The sequence below is a fragment of the Oreochromis aureus genome, linkage group 19, assembly GCF_013358895.1.
Source record: "Oreochromis aureus strain Israel breed Guangdong linkage group 19, ZZ_aureus, whole genome shotgun sequence".
Lineage (NCBI taxonomy): Eukaryota > Metazoa > Chordata > Actinopteri > Cichliformes > Cichlidae > Oreochromis > Oreochromis aureus.
In genome coordinates, this window is record NC_052960.1 from 26325742 (window position 1) to 26347715 (window position 21974).

At 40.2% G+C, this 21974-nt stretch overlaps 2 protein-coding genes across 3 annotated transcripts; one reads left to right on the forward strand and one right to left on the reverse strand.

Moving 5' to 3' along the window:
* Positions 1-1783: 1783 nt before the first annotated feature.
* Positions 1784-9142, forward strand: LOC116310689. The gene is made up of 4 exons (XM_031727551.2): positions 1784-2583; positions 4066-4266; positions 4688-4898; positions 7481-9142. Exons 1-4 carry the CDS (start codon positions 1878-1880, stop codon positions 7731-7733), a joined length of 1371 nt encoding a protein of 456 aa, XP_031583411.1. The 5' UTR covers positions 1784-1877; the 3' UTR covers positions 7734-9142.
* Positions 9143-9511: 369 nt separating this feature from the next.
* Positions 9512-21569, reverse strand: LOC116310688. 2 transcript variants are annotated; one of them, XM_039603574.1, is made up of 19 exons: positions 21347-21569; positions 20560-20683; positions 19910-20046; positions 19646-19815; positions 18438-18621; positions 17908-18161; positions 17739-17824; positions 17533-17594; positions 15999-16237; positions 14615-14804; positions 14498-14539; positions 14270-14390; positions 13479-13620; positions 13232-13396; positions 13054-13126; positions 11545-12140; positions 11304-11421; positions 10719-10788; positions 9512-9971 (listed from the first exon to the last, which is right to left on the reverse strand). In XM_039603574.1, exons 2-19 carry the CDS (start codon positions 20681-20683, stop codon positions 9643-9645), a joined length of 3102 nt encoding a protein of 1033 aa, XP_039459508.1. In that variant the 5' UTR covers positions 21347-21569; the 3' UTR covers positions 9512-9642. The 2 variants fall into 2 exon arrangements, with proteins under 2 accessions (XP_039459508.1, XP_031583410.2); XM_031727550.2 differs by having other exon boundaries at positions 14270-14393.
* Positions 21570-21974: the final 405 nt, after the last annotated feature.

The window sequence follows — 21974 nt, forward strand, 5'->3', positions numbered from 1 at the left end:
ACTATTAAAGATCTGCAAATAGCAACATGTTTCTGCCTCTCTCCACACTTTTAAGGAGAGCAACACAAAAATAAATAGAAGCATACACTTCGAGAACCCATTAACGCCAGGTTTAACACAGAATTACCGAGAGGACTGTAAATATTCTCATAGTATTCTCGGCTGACACTCACAAACTGTAAACCAGCTGTTCCAGTGGGTTGTTTTTTGTTTGTTTTTTTATTTCAAATGTTCAGGTTTCAAATCAGTCTGAATGATTCTTAATGATGTATTGTTCACAGATCTAGCCTACATGTGCAGTACTCTGTACAGCTTAACATCAAGTACTAATCTGTCAAACATTAAGGCAGCTGATGAAAATACTGGCAGCTGATGAAAATACTGGTGATAATACCTATTTATGTTTTGCCCTGGTTTCCTGCAGGTGACCACAATGCAGCACAACTGAACCTGAATGGAAACCTCCAGCATTATCTCATCTTTGTAGTTCTCATAATACACTGAATAAGTTCTAGCTGGGTCTGGCTGCTTGGCCTCACTCATTTTTCCCCAGGGTAAATATAGCTGTTGATAAAAAAACAACAACAAAAAACCCTAAAACAAACCCCATATAAATATATATGGCATACTAATTTCAGAAGACATATCAGACATTGGACAAGAAATAAAGGACTACATAGACATCATAAATGAAATAAATTAAAATAACTAAAAGTACTGATAAATAAATATTAAAAAAATTTAATAAATTATAGGGTAGAAAACTAGACCTCCTTAGGAAGTTCAAGTTTCTCTACCACTCAAAGCTTCAAAGCGTTTTACTGCATTTTAACTTTACATGAAATTCATCAATGAAAAGTAATGAAATAATTTCTGATGAAAAATAGTTTCATTGTGTGTTTTTTAATCCACTTTTACATAGAAAACTTTCCCTAAGGCCATTAACCTGAAAAGAAAACTAATGTTGAGTTGTCTGAATGCTGTGAGCATTATTATGAACTTTAGCAAAATAATGTTGTAAAAATTCCCAAGAGGGAAAAACATCATTAATGATTGTAAAGTGGATGTCCTTTGTTTTTGGTCCAATAGGAAATTTGATTCATTGTTATCATAGTTTTTTTTTCCAGATTAATCTCTGGTGAAATACTGTAAAATAGTAAAAGGTTTTAGAAAAATGTGTTAAAAATGTTTTTTTTAATTAAATTGAATGAATAAGAAAAATATATAATTCCTTGATAAAAACTTTCCAGATTGTGATGTTGAACGACTTTAATTCGGTTATTGAATTTCAGACGACATTAATTTTTTGGGCCTGTTTCCATAAAATAAAGATTTTTTTTCCAAAATACCACATTCAACATACAAATATTGCAGCAGTGACACATTTAAAAGTTTCAGGACACCGGTCCTCGAGGACTGGAGTTCGACACCTCTGCTCTAACCACTCTAAAAATAAAAAAAAATATTATGGATCTGAAATGATATGCAGTGTGGGTAGTTTGCAATCTGTTAGCATAAATTCTACGAATGTTACAGATTCGAGGATGTACAACCACGAAAATTATTCTTCTTCAAAATGTTATTGGCGGCTGGCAAACAAGTGAATAACCACGAAAATTAATAACGTAGGTTTTTTGAAGTTGGTTGTGTGAAGTCTGTTTTTTTCCTCTACTAAACTTGGTGACTATTCCCTTTCCGGTTCCAACCAAGATTTAAACCAATCGGCATTTGAGTTTCACATAGTGTCGACCCCAGGGGTGAAATGCTATTGGCCCAGTGAAGAGATGCACTCTCCCCGTTGGTTGAATTTCCACCAGTAGGCGGAAGCTAACGCAAAACTCTAAACAGAGCCGTGGTTGTTAATTCCTAGCTTAACTATGGAACACATACAGCTTTTGCCACCAGAAGTTTGGGTCTATGTTCTCAGCTACCTGAGCACGGAGGAAAAACACACTGTCCGCTTCTGCTGCAAACACCTAAAGAATCTCGTCGACCACCCGTCTCTGTGGAGAGACTACACGGTGGTGCTGTCCGACCTCCGACGTTATACGTACGGGTTCTGGGACACTTTAAACTACCGCAGTCTCACCCGAGTAACGGTGCGGCATTTGGGGCGCAAAGAGTGGCGACGCCTCGTAAAGTTCCTCCCGTCACTCTCCACCATTGTGTTTGTGGACGGAGGACGGCAGTATAAGGAGAAATACTTGGACGCCCTTTCCATGTTCCCCGACCTCAGGGGTGTCGGGGTGCGAAACGCTATCTGGGATGAGCCGGTTCTGGGGCACAATCTGGCAGTCCAGCTGGGGGAGCGGCTGACTCAGTTGAGCGTGTGCAACGTCCGTCTGCCCAACACGGTGCAGTTCATCAACAGCGTGTCGCACATGGTCAACCTGCGGTACTTGCTCTTCCACCAGCAGGGAGAGGGCTACGGGCTGGACACGGTCAGGCCGGTGCCCTGCAGTGTTTTCCACAACCTGCTTCTGAACCTGACCAAGCTCAAACACCTATCCTGGGGGATGAAAGGGGAGCCACCGGAACCCCTACCAGATGATTATTTCAGCCCCGCGGAACCGGACCAACCAGGTGAGTCTCGTCACTCATCCAAACGGGAAACTGCTGTGGTATAGGCTATCAAAGCATCAAAACCAGGCTTTAGAGCTGGTCAGCCAAGAACTGTGCCATTGTCCTCAAGATTTTCTGTGCTATCCTTAACTATTGAAATCACATCCATCAAGAGACCTAACGCCCGTTGGCTCAGGAGGTCATTATTAACAATCCTTAAATATTCTAATATTGCACATAGACATGATTTAGCTTGTAAACTACATAAAATGTGCAAACTTGCAACACCAGTACAGTGTGTTTAGGATACTGTTTATGACTATTATTTGTAAGTGTACATTATGTTACAGCATTACAAATCCCAGTACACACAACACTGAAGTTGCCACATAGCCCTGAGTTGTTCCTGGGAATTTGTTTGTCTAGATTGAAACAACTTTTTGTAGAAGTGTGCTTTGTACCTGCACTCTTACACATAGACAAACCTTAAATGCAATCCGTGATCTAGCCTAATCACATCAACTACTGCTGGTCAGTTCACTTTACCTCAAATGACAATTTCAAATATTTGTTTAGTGACAGGGACAGCCTGTTTTAAACATGGAAGTGGAAAGGAAAATGTCTCAAAATCAAAATTTTAGACTTAATTTAGTGTGTTGGAGAAGTTTGTTTTCCAGCCACCGTAGTTTGATGATACTGATAAGTCTTCAGTCTAGGGTTGATTCTGCACCAAAGTGCAGAATCTGCATTTTTTTAAAAAAAATTTTTTTTCTAATGACCTTTTTGATACAATGTATCAAATGATACTGCATTTGATACATTGGGCCTCATCGTCCACTGCATCAACTTAAGCAGTGTGCGTTATGTCTCCAAACGAGGGCCAGAGGGACGAGTGGAGCAACAACAGTAAGAACCAGGAGAAGAAGGAAGCCAAACAGAATAGTTTGTGTAAATAACATGCTTTTATTACAAAGTATCCAGCATAAAGAGATGGCTGTGCCACTATATCAACAAACTAAAATTTCCTGAAAGGGATGATTAAACAAAAGAAAAATACTTATGCTGCCAAGCTGCAGATTAGGTCATGTACAAATAATGACTAAAGACAAACTTCCCTTACTGCATACTGCTGTGTTCTGTTTCTTACTTAATTGCTGCAACTTTTATCCGAGTGTAACTTTTTATACTATTACAACTGCGGATGGTTTTACTTGCTGTGCAGCACTGTGGTCAAAGTCCGTTGTGTCCACCTCCAGTCCTCGAGAGCTACTGTCCTGCAGCTTTTAGATGCATCCTTGTTCCGACACACCTGAATCAAATGAATGGCTTGTTACCAGGCCTTTGCCAAACTTGATGGCATGCTGAAGAGGTAATCCAATCATTTGATTCAGCTGTGTGGGAGTAGGGATGCATCTAAAAGCTGCAGGACGGTAGCTCTCGAGGACTGGAGTTGGACGCCCCTGTGCTAGGCTATAGAAATAAACATACTTTTTGATCCTGCAGTGTTCTGCTACGGTGGCCCTGTGCTGACCACTCTGGAACTGGTGGATTACCCAGAAACCACCCTGTCAGAGAATGCGCTGAGGAGTCTCACCTCTCTTGAGTCGCTGTCTGTCAGGTACAGGTACATCAGAGAGGGCGTTGAGTGTCGCCTGCAGGCCTGGCTGAGTCCTCTGCAACACTTAAAATCTCTCACTATCATCGGTGAGTAAATTTGCTGTTCTGCAGTTTGTGTGGGTTTCTTTTGGTTGGTGTGGGACAACTGCATAATTATTAGGCAACTAATATTATTTACACTGGTCTAAAAAAGCATGTTTCTGCATTGTTATATGCAGTTTATTTGGCAATCTCGGTGTACAGCAGGGTATCTGAGCAAACTACCAGCCATGCATCTCAATATTGATGTTGAATATATTTTCAGTTGGACCCCCCCCCCAAACATTCTTGTTCTACCAGTATGCAGATCAGGAAAAACAAGTTGCATATGTTTATTCTTTCTCGTGCCTTAAAAAAACAAAACTCACTTGTATCTTAATTCTTCCTGGTTTGCAAAGACGAACTGAGCCTCAGGCTGGGGAAATCCAAGTGTTTCCTTAACTCTTGGTGCTGCTTTCTGTCGTTGTAGGTGGGAATTCTCTCACTACCTATACCACCACCATCCCACCCAGTGTGACCAGGCTGACGCTGCGAGTAGCCATAACGCTGAAAGACATGGACTCTATTGCGCCTAAAGTCCCAGGACTGGAGCACCTTGACATTGAACAGAACCGCTCCAGTGGCAGTCTCTGCAGACGGATCCCTATGCTGTTTCCTCAACTCAAGACACTCAGGATACGGTGAGCCTTAGGCTATGTTCACACTGCAGGTCTTAATGCTCAATTCCGATTTTTTTATCAAATCCGATTTTTTTTTTTGTCTGGTTGTTCACACTACAAATAAAATGTGACAGCAAACGCTGATAGGTTCATAGCTTAAACCTATTCGCTGGAACGTTGAAGACAATGTAATTACACAGCAAAAGCATTGAACACCAAGTAGGCAAAGTTCGTACTCATGCATGAGGGAGACCGGACCGGAGCCAGATGTCGTTCCGCCCACTTGGCCTCCGTCGGACTCTCAGCAAGGTTCCCCATAGCACTCCTTTTATTGTGGTTACATGAATATGCATAGGTTCATTAACATATGACATCTTATATGGGTATGCATGTGAACAAAGAATACCCTGTGTGTGTGTGTGTGTGTGTGTGTGTGTGTGTGTGTGTGTGTGTGTGTGTGTGTGGGTCAAAATGTGACCCCGTGAAGACTCCCCAAAGCTGGTGCCAGGAGTCTAGCGGTACATCTGAACAAAAGGCTCTTAGACTCAAACAGATATACGTGTGTTTGTTATACCATATATCAGCAAGAGAAGATACGACCTCTCCTAGGAGGTGTGTGATCTATGCCAGAACACTCTGAAGAGGAGTGAACGCACTCCCCTCTTCAGGCTACACAGAGTTGTTACAGACTATTAAGGATCAAACCTCCTATCACTACACAATCGATTTTATACTTCTAAGCATATATGAGTAAATATTTCTAAGCATAAATGGCAATAAACAATACAAATCTAACAAACGCGCTCTAGTGTGAACCCTCAGAGCGGCCCGCATGTGCAAAAGAAGACGTCACACACAACGCGCTCTGTTTAGACCCAGACCAAACAGTATTGTTTGACTGATGGCCCTTAATATAAAGACTTGTTTCGGACTTTACGTTTCCCAATTTTGCTTTAAGTTGTAAAGTTATTTTGTTATTTACATATGGCCTAATAATTATCCTTATTGCTGTTTTAGAGAAGAGCGGTGCTTCGAAGGATAGTTGCAGATTTCTGTCAGAATCTGCAGATTATACAGTGCAAATAAAATGTTCACGTTTCTCCAACGTTGTCTTCCAAACAGTTTCACTGACATCTACACAGAATGGCCAGGAAGCGTTCGCGATGTCTTCTCGGGCGCTTCTCTGGCGCTGATAATTGGCGTCTGTCTTGTGTCAGTGACGTAAAAGACGGATTTAATGCGACATGACCGTTCAAACAGCAGTTGCTTTCTAAAACATCAGATATGTATCGGATTTAGTACCACATACGAAAGTGACCCAGGTCGGATTTGAAAATATCGGATTTGTGCCGTTCACACTGTCATACCATGATCGGATATGGGCCGCATAGCGTCAACAAAGTCAGATTTGATACGCTTTCGCCTGCAGTGTGAATGTAGCCTTAGTTCATCCTACTTTTTCTGCCTGGCAGTCTAAGCAGGACAATGTTGATCAGACTGTATTATGCTTTATCATAAAGTAAAAGCATAATGTCTTCTCATTTGAGAACATTAGCATTTTCCTTAAGAAAGGCCAAAAAACAAGTGTTCAGTTATAAAACATTTTTTCAACTAATAGATTATCCCATAAGATGATGAAAATTTGGGTTACCCAAAATTCTTTGGATAAATTTGGTCAGTTCAAGATTGTGCAGTGAACTAATCTGTGGGGACAGCTTTCTGCAATGAATGAACAGTTTGTTTTTTAAAATGTGTCTAATCCCTGTAATAAAATTATGTTTCAAGAAATGTAATGATCTAAGTAAGGGAAGATTTGGATAAAATCCCAGTGAAGAGGTCTCAACAAACTACTGTTAATTAAAAATGAAAGTAAGCATTAATCACTCATTTAAGAAATGCTGATTGTTTAAATGTGTCCTTCTCTTCTATATAACCTGCCTCAAAATATACAGGGCACTCTCAGCATTCATACATAATAAAATCTTAGTCCGTTCAGTGATGATCGGATGTGGCAGTTTGATTTGTGCAAGTTGTTTCTTGTGTCCATCGGGAAGTCCCACCTACAATTGCTCAATTAGCATCAGCTATTTTAAATTAAATATAATATAAATATTTTTTTTTTCTAGAAAAAATTGTTTACTGGTTTTTGTTTGTTTTTTAAAGCTGCAGGCCTTTTTTTTTCTAGTATCTGTAAAACAGGGTATGAGGTCCACATGACCCAAAGACCTACAATAGACCTATTAATAAGTAAATGACGGTGGCAGTGGCTCAGGATGTTGATTGTCGACCAATCAGAAAGTCAGTGGTTGGATTTCCATTGGGCAAGAATCTGAACCATGAGTTGCTTTGATGCCTTAATCAGAATGTGTGCGTGTGTAAGAGATGTTGGATTAAGGCATAGAAAAGCACTTGTATGGATGTGTGTGATTGGATGAATGAGAGCTTTGAGTTCTCAGCTGGAGAAGAAAGGTGCTATTTAAGTACCAGTCAATTTACCGTTTAAAGACGGCTCAACAGGCAGAAAATGACCACACTACAGTCCTATAAAACATTGTGAACTTGCTCTTGAGGTACGTAAACGAGTCCTGTCCTGTTTCCTGCAGATTTTTCCGCCGGGAACCAGAGAAAGACCTGCTGAGCCTCCACAAGCTGCGACACCTGGTGCGGCTGGAGCTGATTGTGGAGCGTTCGTTCATCCTCCGAGATTACCTCAATGGGCACCCTTGGCCGAGCCCATCTGTGCAGGGGCTGATCAGTGAGCTGCAGGAGCTGTCTGAGAAGAGGATCACGGTCATAACCACCATGCGTCAAAGGAACCCACTGCGTGAATGTGACTGTGTGTGGGAAGGAGACTGAACGGGTGCGAGGCAGAAATGTGGAAATTAAGTTATTTTTCTTCCCAAAAGCACTGCACCAGAATGAGCAGCGTCAAAAAGACTTGAGGTAAGAGCCACCTGTTGTCTGAAGGAAAACGTATGAAGGCAGCCATGGATCAGGAGTACTGAAGGTCTTCTCGGTCATAAAGCTGATAAATAGGCTGAAATGTGACACATTTTTTGGCAGCAAACAAGAACAGAGTAGCAGTTGCATCATGTTATGTCTGGCTGGTTTGTAAAATGGTGCAATCCACAAACAAAATGATTATTAAACAATGCCTTACATGCTCAGGCATGGTCTTTAAAGACATAAGAAGCTCTTAAAAAATCAGATCTGGCAGTTTATTCCAGTTACCAAAGTGACTGATTCAAGTAGCCTGTATTGTTCTGTAAGATCTGACAGTACTGTAACACATGAAGAACAGTAGCAGCAAGTCATGTTTTGAGAAGACTGTGTAAGTTGAAAACTCCTTAAAAAATTCTTTCTTAAACAGAGATGTGCTGGGATCAGCCTGTATTGCCCCCGGTGTCTGACACATCTGTCAGAGGCAAACGTTTATCTGTTGGGTCTTCTGAGTTTTGCTTTCTGGATGAGTATTTAAAGATAGTTTGAAGAGCTGAAAAGACTCTAATACAGGTTCATTATTTTAATAAAGGAGATCTTTGTGTCCTTGACAGAAAGGGGGAAATGATGAGAAAAAACTAAACTGGGTAAGAGGACAAAGACCAGGATCAAAGTTGTCTAGTGGTCAAAATATTTTTGTTTTGAAACCATTACAATGAAAAGTCAGGACCAGAAACGGCTCCTGTGTTACTGCAAAAATGCATCATTGTTACGTTTTGAGTCCAGGGGACTTAATTTTTGAATTTTTTGATTTCAAATTGATCATTGCAATATTTCAGCTTTCAGGTTGTGTAAGCTAATTATTATTTATTTATTTATTGCTTTTCAACAAACCCTACAGTTATTTCTGAAGAGCAACATTTTGACTTTTCTAAATGTCTGCAGATTTTTTTTAAATTTTTTTTTTTTAACTTTACAATTTGATTTTAGCAAGAAATGCAGAAGGGCAGTCGCAGTAGTTTTAAAAACTCCTTTGTGTTCAACGGGATCAATGTTACATTTCTTTGCTGAGTGCTTTACTTTTGTGGATGAATTAAAATTCATTTGAAAAATTTGTTTTTTTTCTGTGATTTATACAATATGGAAAGTCCTAAAAAATTGATATAGAACTTCCAACTGTTTTGAGTCTTTTAGTCAAGATTCTGCAGAAGAATGAGCTGAACACCCAGTACTCTGTGCAGGCTTGCTCCCACATGTTTATTAACAGTAAATACAGTGCCATCCTGCCAAATGTCTCAGTGGATTAAAGCTATTTCCTGCAAACACGTTCTGTTTTTAGTCTTTAATTTTCATTCTACGGAGGTGCAGACTGGTGACTGGTGTTTGTCAATATGACCTGGTGAAAACTGCTTAGCTGTGCTTAACGATGTTTCAGTATGTTATCTGCTAACTGTTTGGGCGTAATAAGACGAAACTCCCAAGGAGACCAGTGCTAGGAGCTTCCTAGTCGCTCTCTGCACAGCAACAGCCCGTGGGACAAAAACCTGTTGTAACTGAAAAGATGCAGAGTTGGGTGCAAGGGTGTAAAAGAGACCTGCAACATCTCAAGGGCAGAGCTCTCATGGCTGTAGAACTGTGATGTTTTATGTGTGTTGCTCTCCTGCATGCAGTAATTAAAATAGCTTGACCACAGCTGACTTTGTTGCAGACTTTATTAACAGGAAAATTCCTAAACATTCTTAAACACTAGTTTAACCTTTGCATGAGGGATGCAAGAAAGCCCAGATGAAGTACTGAATGTCCCAAACTGATGTTAAGTCATATCTCAGAACTCCAGGAGCACAGATTGCGGCTCCACAGAGTTCAGGGTGATTTCTTGTTTCTGTCCGTAGAGTCCATGTTCTACCTTTACACCTGCATTTGTGCACTTCGCTGAGCCTGTCATGAGTTCTCTGCTGGCGGAGACCAGACTTGAGAAGAGCTGAGCACCCCACCACAGCTCGCATCCACCCTTGTACTGCATCCTTCTGTTTGGTGCTGGCTTCCCAAGCAGGGAGTCTTGGGGGACAAATAAAATGCTCCCAGGAAGATCCAGGAGGGACACAGAATGCCCAGAATGTTTCCGGAAAAGCCTGGTGGTCATCAGAGTGTTGGCTGTTGAGGAGAAAACAGACAAAGCCTTATTTACATGCAAGTATCACACAGCTGCAGCTGATCCATAATATGAATCTCCAGTTCCACCTCATCCAATGAACTCAATGCTATGTTCAGGATACCAATTTGAGATGATCCGAGCTTTGTGACATAACACAATCACACATGATCACACTTTACTCATCAGGAGATGAGTAAAGTGTGATCATTAAAGGATGGACATGGTCAGCAATAATACTCAGGTTGGCTGTGGTGTTTAAACAACGCTCAGTTGGTACCAAGCAGCTCAGAGTGTGCCAAGATAAATATCCTACACCCACGCGTACACCACCCACACCAACCTGCAGGATGGATCAACACTTTCATGTTGTTTACTGTCCGAATGTCACAGCAGAAACAAACTCATTAGTCCAGGCAATGTTTTTACAATCTTCTGTCTAAATTTGGTGAGCCTGTCTGAACTGTACCCTCAGTTTCCTTTTCTTAGCTGATAAGATAATTGCCTTTATGCACAGTTGAGCAGTGAACGTACATTCTCTGTGTTTGAGTTGTTATGTTTCGTGCTTTTATTCAAAGTGCTGTTTGACACTGTTTGCACTTTGGCTCAAAGACCAACTCCTGGATCTGTACAAGAAAATCAAGGTGAGCAACTTTTAGTAGTCAATTTAAATTAATTTGTCTAAGCTGCTTTTACCATTTTCTGGTTATTAGCTACTGTGAGTTGGCTAACGTGCAGCAGTAACTCACCCATGTCATTTGTCACGTCTTCAGTGGCTCCGTGAAAGAAACACACATAGACAACCAATCCCTGCTGAATCTGGGGAGAGGGAGGGACCGTGTGAGAAACAACACAATAATAATAATAATAATTACCTGGGTACTTTACAGGATCCCACATAAGAAACAGAGAAAGTCTCACACAATAATGTTTTGTTAACCTCAAGTAAGCATTTACATTTCATTAATTATGAGAATAAAGCGCCACATTATGCCCCGTCCTTCAGCCTGTTATACTTTATATCCTTTTTGAGCATGGAAAAGGTTTGTGTAGTCATAAACCTCAATATCCACACGAGATGGGGTTATACTTACAGAACAGTGTGTGACTGGACTGATTTAAATACAGTAGTTTTATGAAAACTAATTGAATGAATTCAGTAATCGTTAATAAACAACCATCACACAACGTGTAATGTACTGTATTAATCAAATGTATGATAAATGTACACCAAAATCCAAAACAGCGGGCAGCAGGACATGATGATTATTACATTTCCATGACAAGGTAAAGACTTAATTAAATAAAATACACTGAAAAACAAACGCACCCACCTCTGCCCACTGAGCATCTGCTCCATCCACAGCAGGTTTGATCTTAATCTTTGCATGACTACACTGCTGAATGACAGTTCGGGCCTGAAGCCTGATGGGCCTATAAAAAACAGCTGAGCTGCTCAGACACACAAATACAGATGACAAACCCATTAAAACTGACAAACATAGCACCTGCCAGCAAAATCAGAATATGAAATAATGAAAATAGGTATAAAGAGACTGATATTTTGTGCTGCACCTGTCAGCATTAGGAGGAGGTTTCGTGGTTGTTTCCACAGCAGAGCTACCGATGGTGAAGACAGGCCAGGGTTTGGTGCTCAGGGCCATCACAGGCTCCAGACCACTAGAGCTCCATTTAGCTGAAGAATCTGCCTCCGAGGCTCTTTTCTTCTTCACTGTGCGCTGGACACTGCGCTGACTTCGGATTTGTGTTGATGTATGCGCCTCCGGAGCACTGTTTTGACTTGGAGCCTGAATGTGCTCCAGTGGAGCATGCTGCTCTGAAACAAGCTGTGCTTGGATGCAGTGTTGTGTCCCATTGTTGCCCTGAGGGCTACTTGTTTTTTCCTGTTCTTGAGGCTGTGCAGGTTTCTCTGGCTGGGGATTTATTGGATTTTCTATCCTTTTTTGCTTCTTAGAGCTTTCAGGATCCTTATGTACTTCAAAATGGGAAGAAGTCACTCTCTTCACAGACAAGAGCTTTGTGACAAAGGGGATTTTGGGAGACCCGGGCTGTAAGTTGATGGGACTTTTCAGGTGAAGGAGGATGGGAATTTTGGGCTGAGGATTATCGGGAATTTCAGTCTGGGAGGACAAACTGGAAGAAGGTTCATCCTACAAGTGAGATGGGAGACAAAGTCAGTTCAACTTCATAACTTACATACAACATAATTATGGAGGTGGCAGGGCATGAGCTACTTCTTTACTAGAGGCTGAACTGTTACTGTTTTGTTCTTCTAGAAACAACTCGTGCTACCTGCAGCCATTTATCTGAGCTCTGGTATGTAAGTAACTTCGGTTTCATAAAATGTGCATGCCTGTCTAATCCTAATTGAAAAATACTGCCAGCTGCCAGTGCTAGCCCTCAGCCTCCTAGCAGATACACATATGGTATAAATGTCAAAATCCTATGTTGGCTAGTTCTTGAGTTCACATTCACAAGATTTTCAGAAAAGCTGATCGCTGACACTGAGATTTGATCTTGTCTGAGATTTTTAGTACATGCATTCACAAAATTGGGTGTCTACGCCATTCATGTGATGAGTATTCCCCCTTTCATAATTGAGCAGAAAACACCCTTTGAAAAATGTGCAGACTTTGGATCAAAATAAGCTTTCTTCCTTCTACCAACTCAGCTGCTGCAGAATGATCAAACCAAGATTTTCGAGTGCCATACTTATCTCTTGTGAGGTTTCTGATTTATATCCAGTGATTGCTGGATGGAAAGGCCGATGAGCTTGAAACAGCCCAACAATTGAACAGCTCCAACACAAGAACAACTTCAACATATATCCTAACTGGATCCAAAGACAAGCATATTGTCATCAATTGCTTCCTAGATTAGCATTTTGTCTGTCTCTGTGTTGTTGTTTTTTTGGAGCCAAAAGCTACCAATATCCAAACGGATGTTGAAGGAAACAGAAAAAAATGTTTGAGTAGGAGGCTGCAAAAATGCTTTTTAATGCTGACTCACGTTTGGAGCCAGTCTAAGTTTTCAGTCAAGGAGCTAAAGCTTTGGCAAACCCACCACTGTGTCCTTGGAATTCACTGTCAGCTGCTCCTCTGCATCACCATCACTATCAGTGTCCCCATCATTCGCACTGCCAACATGCAGACAGAGAGAAGAGCATGTAGATATTATGCCTAAATATGGGAAACCATATAAACGGTTCACTAGTACTTTTAGATACTTAGATAGAAATTACCTGTCTAAGTCATGAGACGTCAGTTCCTGCAGTTGAGCTGATGTCTGAACCGCTAAACCTCTCACCTCCGCTTGGTTATTCGGTTTCTTCCTCTTCTTCATGCTGCACTGAGAGCAGTTGTTGATCCACTGCACAACATCAGGCCTCATAGTTCTCCAGAAGTATCTGTAAGAAAGCTCAGACCTGAGACCGTGTTGATGATTCTGACTGAAACATGTCACTAACGAGAAACGGCACGAGGGGAAACCTCTCATTCAGCAGTCTGAGACACTTGTTGACGTCGAGGTGGTTGAGCTCGTTGTGATAATCCACCAGCGCGGTTTCAACCTGCTGCCTGTTCCTCAGAACCAAACGCATTTGGTCTCCCTTCACCGTGTGGAGAACACCGTCTGGGAAAGTAGTGGTAGGGTAAATGTTACAACATAGTGATAGAGCTGTAGCTGATAGTTATTGGAACTATGTGAAACAGACTAATTGACACCTTTGTCTTTCCAGTTATGTTTGAGCAGAGGCACAGGTGCCATTGTGTATATTGTATCATTATATTTGGATTTTTGAAAATACATTTGGTATCAGATGGAGTGTAGTCCACAGGACTGAACTAGAACAGCAACAGTTCAGCTTTTTACTAAGCCTTCTGTTTGTGAGGGCAGCGAAACAGAAGAAAATTGGCTTAAGTGACTGGCCTTAAAGAGAGAGAGGCAAAAACAGCATGTTTCAGACAGTGTATGAACTGACTGAATGCATCAAAGTCCATTATAAGATAAGCAAGCACTAATTTAAAATATGACTCATACAAAGATGAAGAATAAAAATCTGCAGCTGGACATTAGCATAATGGGTTCCATTTTTGCTAAGGAGTTTTTTTCCACCTCCTTTTTTAAAGTTTGTGTTCCCAGCAGTGCATAGTATAAAATATTGACATTCTTTTCCTTTATTATCCATATCTGCATGCCTTTGTTTTATCATGGAAAATGCACTACACAGGAAATATTAGTATTTTGTGGCCGAGCTTTAAACACATACATTTGTACGAACCTTTAATGGCAAACTTCTTGCAGAACCTCCTAAAGGTGTTCTTTTCTACATAGTTCAGCCCAGGTGGGTACGTGCGTTTGGTAAGGTAGAGCTCCACAGCATCGTACTTAGCAAAAATGGCCTGCTAACACAGAGACGTAGATCATGTAAATACATACGATTCTATTCGAGGGCCATGAATCTCTGCAGCAAATACAATTTTGTCAACCTGACAAATCTACAACATACCTCCTCCCCCACCGCAGGCTGGATCGCACCTCTGGATGGGACCTTTGGAGGAAACAGATCAGTTATTAGAGTTGTGATACTGTTGCATTAATAATACTAAGTAACTGTGATGCTCACTGCTGAGTCAGTGTGGACCGAGAGTGTAGGTACAGCATCTGGATTTAGGGTGATGACCTCCCCACTATGGTTGAAACAGTCGTCAGTGAAATGGATCGAACAAATGGAAGACCGGAGCCGAGGATGCCAGTTTGGACGGCCAGTAGCCTTCAACCACTTTGCCAACAGAGATGCATTGTGAAGAGGAAACCTAGGGTAATACATTAATGATGATATATTAATATAGTAATGATACACACACACTTTAGTAGTTTACCAAAGCATATTGAAGTCACAGCTACATGATTAATATGGGTTTAAGGGGAGACCTTTAGCCTTATTTAGGGTATTGCATTAAGTAGCCAAGAAGTAACATGTCAAAGTACACCTATCAGGCATAACAATATGACCACCGGTCTAACAAAGTGTTGGTCCCCCTTTTGCTGCTAAGACAGCTCTGGCTCATCAAGGCATGGACTCCACTAGACCCCTGTAGGTGTGCTGTGGTATCTGGCACCAAGATATTAGTAGCAGATCCTTTAAGTGCTGTAAGTTTTAAGGTGAGCCCTCCATGGATCGGACTTGTTTGTCCAGCACATCCCACAGATGCTCGATTGGATTGATTGAATCTGGAGACCAAGTCAACACCTCAAAGCTATTGTGCTCCTCAAGTCTTCCCTGAACAATTTTTGGGTATCCGTCTGCTGCAAAAGCAACATCAATTCACAAGTGTACCAATCAGACTCAGTCAAAGTTGATTTCTAATGGATAATGGTTCAAAACCTATAGCACAAAAACTAATATTTATTGGGGTTTTTTGTCTTTTCAAGGACAAAGTAAGATACAGAAGTGGTTAAAGTGGTTCTATTATGCTCTCCATGCTTCAATTTCAAAAAGACAAACTATATTATCTTATTCTGGCTCAGGACAGGTTCATCTTATAGCTAAAAAAAAAAGCAGCAGCTTATCAATAACAACCTCTCTAAAACCCAGTTTAATTTTCTGATCGACCACCTTCCAATTGCACTTGGTATAAACATAAGCAATACTGTGTCTACTTTGTGCATGTACTTTATCTGTAGCAGATAAATATATTAAAAAACAGCTCAACATATAAGTATGAAATAAAAACATTGCTAACCCAGCAGTTAGCTTAAACGCCTGATCTTTTAACTCAGAGGGATAACATCTGCCTTCGTGACATCATATATATGACAAAATAACAGAAATAAGCAAAAATAAAGCATAATCTGCACACTAAACTCTCACCTGAACAGTTTTATCACAGAAATCCTGAAGGTTTTAGGACTATCATTTTTTTCATTTATTAATACCAGCGATTCTGTGTTTCTCTGTTCACTTTCGTAGTACAAGCAGCAAACAATCAAGTAACAGTGATTCATACTTGTGGAAGGTGAGGCCCAGACGTCTCTCCACTGGTCCACAGCAGTTTGTGCACCCAAGAACACTGCAGCGCATCCACTTCCTTTTGGTTCTGTTAAGGCAGGTTTGGCAGTTGGCGATCCAACTAGCCAGGTCTCGAGTCATGCTGCCCCAGTAGAAGTGCTTTGAAATTTCTTGCTGGCACACCCCCTGACCATAGTGGCCCTTGCTGTCATGAAACTCTTGCAGAATTGAGTTTACCTGGGATCAAAAGGAAGCACAGTTGGTTAGCAAAGCATGGTTGGATATTTAATAGTATTTGTAAGACCATTATGCAAATTACAAAGACTTATGTCATCATGCAATGTCAGTCTGACTGGTAGTTGAGGCATGGGCTGAGGACAGATGTGCAAATAGAGAATTGTAACAGTATTAAATAAATCCTGGATTTTGGAGCTCTTAGGATGCTTTCTCCAACTACATGAAGACACCTTAATGCTCATTGCAAAAAGGACATTGGTGTAGTGCTCCAGGTGCAAAGGTGACAGAGCCAAGTGGCCCATACAGAATCAGAATACTTTATTAATCCCTAAGGAAATTATGTGGGTTACAGTTGCTCCAAGGCAGTAACAGTAACAGACTAAGCTATTTAAACAATAAATCTGTTACAGATTTACCACCGCAGAGTCATCAGAAAACATCTGAAGATGGCCGGTCTCTGTGCAGTGGCTAAGGTCTGTGGTGTAGAGGGCGAAGAGGAAGGGGGAGAGGATGGTCCCTTGTGAGGATGGTCACTCAGACACACAATCTTGAAGACGCACATATTGTACTCTTCCTGTCAGGTAATCAACAATCCAGGACACCAGAGAAGCATCCACCTGCATCATTGTCAGCTTATCACCCAGGAGAGTTGGCCTGATGGTGTTGAATGCACTGGAAAAGTCAAAAAACATGACTCTCACAGTGCTCGCCAGCTGGTCCAGATGGGTGTAGACATGATTGAGCAGGTAGATGATGGCGTTCTCAGCTCCGAGACGGGGCCGGTAAGCAAGCTGAGGGGGATCCTGATGTGGTCTGACTATGAGTCGGAGCTGGTCCATACAGGACCACAACCTGCAGAAAACGGGGACCTGCCAGCTCATCTTTCATCTAGAAATGCTTCACGAAATCTCAGAGGGTCATGAGAAGAGCAGCAGATGAAGCGATGAGGGTCAGATGAAATTAAAGGCTGATTTATGTTTTGTTTGATTCCATTTATAACTGCTGAATGAATTTTCATTGTTGTTAGCTTCTGCAATAACTAAATTAAGAATATAACCTTTACTTAAAGTGAAAATCTCTTCTCCTCAAAGTATTTTTTAAAGAGTTTTAAAATGCCATTATCCTCTCATCAGTGATGTAAAGATAAAGATTAGTTGATGGTTTTAACCAGTTGTGTTTAGTCTCTGAAATTAACATGTCCAGATGTGTTATAATAAGGCGTAAACTGTCAAAAAACAAAGTGTTTCCTCCGCTAACCACTGACCACCGGCACAAATCTGTAATCTAGCAATTACCTCCTCTCTGCTGCGTGGCACTCTGAGAGGTCGAGAAGCCCGTGTGTACATCAGCACTCCATCTTAAAAAGAAAAGACATATTTCTAAAGTTTGACTGTGAACATTTCAGCCCCTTTATAAATGCTTTCATGTGTTCCTTTAGAGCATTAAAGCAGTCAAATAAAAATGAGTATTGCTTGTTGTGTTTAAAACCCTTTTCACTGACCTATTAGGCCAAAGCGCTTGGCCATCCTTTTTAAGGCACTTCTATTTTTCTTGCTTTGCGTTGGTAAAATCCTGTGGCTCAGATACCTAAAGTATGCAAAAGAAAACATGCTAATTTAAACGAACATGCGTCACATTGACGTGAAGTTTTCGTGTCATCAAACACATACCTGGTGATATGGTTGTATGTGGCGAAAGTTGGCTCAATGACAGTCTTCCTCCTTGTGTGCTCCTTCACCGTCTGGACTGCGGTGGAGTCTGGAGCTGACGAGCAGTACTGGTGTTCCTGTAGCTCCATAGGGGTTTCCGACTGATCAGTGGCTGGATGAGGGGGCTTTTCGGTTTCTGTATTAGCAGCAGCTGCAGAGAGGTGGTCTTCCAGTGTGTTGGAAAGCAGGACTTCCTCATCTAAAGGAATGGGCACCTGAAAAGCAAATAGGTTTACCTGATCAGCTCTGAGAACTACACTCTTAGTACGCCTCTGCAGGACTGGATGGGGAAAAAAGCACTATTGCCTAATTCTGTTAAAGGGTCTGAAAGCACTGCAGATGCACTGTCAAAATTTTGTAATGAAATGAGTAAATATGCAGGTCCAATTACTAAGAAGAATGAAGTGAGTAAAAAAACCCCAAAAAGTAAAATGCAGACTTGCTAATTACAATTGACAGGTTTTTAATGTGCTCTCAGTCTTTTGTGTCACCTCCTCATCGGGCATGATGCTGGGTACAGCATCTGATGATAGTGTCGGCTGACCGTCCTCATTCAGGGTATAGCAGGATGGGTCAAAGTGTCGGGAGCAGATGTAGGAGTTTGAGCGCAGCGAGCCTTCATCCCTCTGCGCAACTGTCAGCCATTTCTGCCGCTGCTCGGGGTCCTTTGGAAACCTGTAAATGCACAAAGGCCAGTTTTGCTTTGGAGAACTTACAGAGAAAGCTGAACAGAAGCCAAGTCTGCCTGTGGTGTACCACAAGGCTCCATTTAAGGTCCGCTATAGTTCTCAGTAAATGCACTCTGGAAAATACAACAATATAAGTGTTCCAAAAATTCTTTGTTTTCAGCTGAATCAAAGTGAAATCCTGGGTGGCTCATAGCTCAAAATGGTTCAACTCCAATGCCCCTATGAGCTTTATTAGCTCTCTGCTATCTTTGCTTGTAATTTAAAAAGTGCCAAACAAATCAGTTATTTTCTTAGCATGCTTAATACCATGTCTCTTGGGAAATTCAAATCCTCCCCGTGGTTAAAACATTTGGATTTCACAGGATGAGAGATAAGTCACTCCCATCCTATGAAATGCGTTTGTTTATTTTTAAAGAACTGCCTGAAATCTGACCTCTTCTGGCTGATTTTATCTCTAGATCTCTCTCACATTTTCATATCTTTAAAATGTCTATTGACACACACACAAATCCCTCACTTCAATTTCTTATCCACAGATAACTGTACTACATTAAATAAGGCCAATTCAAATTAAGTTTATTTAAATGGGTGGTAACAATCAGACAATCCCCTATGAGCAAATATTAGGCAATGGTGGAAAGGAAAAACTTCGTTTTAACAGGAATAAAACCCCTAGCAGGACGAGGCTCGGGGAGGGCCAGCCATCAACTATGACTGGTTAACGAGGTGAGGGTAAAAAGGGAAAATATGTAAAAATATGGCAACCTGTCATTCACATATTATTACAACATAAATGGTAAATTCTGTTTTAGTTATTCAATCATTCTTTGTGCAAAATACCATTTTTTTGTTTTAGATCTGAGACAATTGAGCCCAGTAAGCATCAAGAACACAATATTTTTGGCTGATAATCAGAATAAACTTAACAAAAAAAAGCTGTTTTTTTGTTTTTAACTTAAAACAAACAAACAAACAAACAAACAAAAAAACATGTAAATGTGGTACCTGACCTGTGGAAGGTGATCTCAGGGTGTATGTAACTGGAAGAATCACAACCATAAACCAGACAAAACTGGACGCGCAGATTGGATAGCTCTTTAGTAGGTTGATTCTGGCAAACGTCACAAGCCTTTATCCAATTCTTTACTGCCGCAGTCACTCCAACCCAGTAATACATCAGCTGGATGGACATCAAGATTTGCAACACTTTTCTATGAATAGCCTTAATTTGAACCATTTTGGTGATTTAAAAAACACACCTCATTTAAACTCACCATTATTTCCCGTACTGCTCGTTCCCGGCGCGCATGGTTGTTGTTATTGTGGTATTGTATCAGGATCTCACGTATTTCTTCGTCACTCCTAACGACACGGAGGAGGCGGCCTCGATAAGACCGCCACAAACAGCCATCTGGAGGTTTTAGCATTCAACATTCCTAATAAGTGACCTGAAAGGCCATATTCAGTGCAGTGCTTTCTCTCATGCATTATCCAGGTGATCTACAAAATTTTCAAGGGTGTATGAACAGTGGGTAATTCATAGATTCTGAAGATGTGCAGTTACTGGAATGACTTTTGTGGCAATGGTTCAATGGTTTTTCAATCTATACATTTTAATATTTAATTAGCTATTCAAAATTTCAACTTAAAATGAAATGATCTAAAAACATATTGGAAATTTTACTTCCACCTAAATGTAGCACAATGAATTCTACATAAATTTTAGTCACAACAGTAGTAGTAGGTGTTCTCACAACAAAGCACCATCTTGTGGTCAATATAGGTATTAAACCAAACTGAGCACAGGGGCACAGCGCTGGCTAAACTTCAGTTAATGTCTCTTCAACACCATACAAACATTTTTGTTTGATGCTGCCAAACATTGAGAACTGGTTTTTTTGTGTGTGTGTAACATCTACTGTACCTTTGTAAGTAAACTTTTTGCTATCTTTAGAGACCAGCTTTTTCCAGCTTTTTGATGTATTTACTTGAAACTTTCCCGTCACTAAATAATGCTCCAAACAATCCAGAAAGGCATAAGAGGGCATCTGCAGGTGGAAAAGTGGGAAACAAAAACCGAGAGGTTAAGAAATGTGATTTAAAACTTTAACAATCACAAGATATTATTGCAATTACAAGCTTTGCCTTCTGTGATGACAAATTTTAAATCAATTTTTGGTCTGTATTTTGGACAGAAGAAGCCAATTAAAGACATCACTATAGGAAAATATGAGTACACGATAACGTTTTGTTGTAATAAATGATATCTAAGAAAATGCAGGTACAATACATACTGAACAATACTAAGCCAAAGTGTTTCATTAAATACTGTAAATTTAAATGGCAAGTTCACAATGGTCTGTCAAATATGAGCTAAATGTGAATTTTCTCTTTCTTGGCGCTTATGATTAAATAACTGAAAATCTGCAATTTCAATAATGTGTTGACTCGCTTTGGCTTTTTGGCGGTGGTTTATTTAAAACAAGCAATTAACCTTTAGTTACTGTTAATCAATTAGTTCACTGACAATTATTATTATTATTGTTGTTATTATTTTTTAAAAAGTAAATACCGAGAGGTTTGTAATAAAAAACGTATATATTGTCAGTCTCATATTTAGACCTGTTCTTGTGGCACGCACATGCGCAAAGGTAAACCAACATCATTTTAATTCTGGAAACGTATCGTGAAATAAGCAGACGTTTCCCCACCTTTGATCATCTTTCGTCTAGTCGACACAAATCCTCGTTACACCGGTTCCAACTTTTTACATAAATTCTACTGCAAGTACTTATTTTTCCACAGATTTCTTCAAATAATTAAATCTTTTTCTTCCAAAATATCTGAATTTATACACACGTGCTCTAAAGAAACACATTTTAAGAGTAAATGAATAGCTAACTGTAGCGTTTGGTTCCGTGCAAACTTGTCCCGCAGTACATCCTTTCACGTTCCGGTATGGATAATTTCAAAATAAGTTCTTTTTGTTGTTGTTGTTTTTTTTAAAGTAATTAGTCCTTAAAAAAAAGAAAATTGCATTTTGTTTTCATGTTCGCGAAACAGTTACAAATATTATGTTGATCACAGGGACTTGGTCATGCCATTAATGACATCAAATGCAGCTAAATATTTAGCAAAATTTTGGTTACAGAATTATTATTACAGAAATATTCTATAGTAATAAATTACATTATAATAATATATTTCATTCAAAAACAATTTATATGATATTTTTGAACAAACAACAATAAATTGAATCAAATGAATAAGCTATACCAAAAAAAACCCAACGTTTTACGGATGGGTAGTGATGGGAAGAAAATACATTAAAAGAATATA

Bases quoted from the DNA above. Each gene is read 5' to 3' on its own strand.
- LOC116310689 (XM_031727551.2), top strand. From the start codon at position 1,878: ATGGAACACATACAGCTTTTGCCACCAGAAGTTTGGGTCTATGTTCTC. The intron at 2,584-4,065 runs GTGAGTCTCGTC...TTGATCCTGCAG, and splicing joins CGCGGAACCGGACCAACCAG to TGTTCTGCTACGGTGGCCCT. The intron at 4,899-7,480 runs GTGAGCCTTAGG...TGTTTCCTGCAG, and splicing joins CTCAAGACACTCAGGATACG to ATTTTTCCGCCGGGAACCAG.
- LOC116310688 (XM_031727550.2), bottom strand. From the start codon at position 20,683: ATGCCCTCTTATGCCTTTCTGGATTGTTTGGAGCATTATTTAGTGACG. The intron at 13,397-13,478 runs GTTTCCCCTCGT...GCTTTCTTACAG, and splicing joins CTCAGACTGCTGAATGAGAG to ATACTTCTGGAGAACTATGA. The intron at 9,972-10,718 runs GTGAGTTACTGC...TCTCCTCAACAG, and splicing joins AGACGTGACAAATGACATGG to CCAACACTCTGATGACCACC.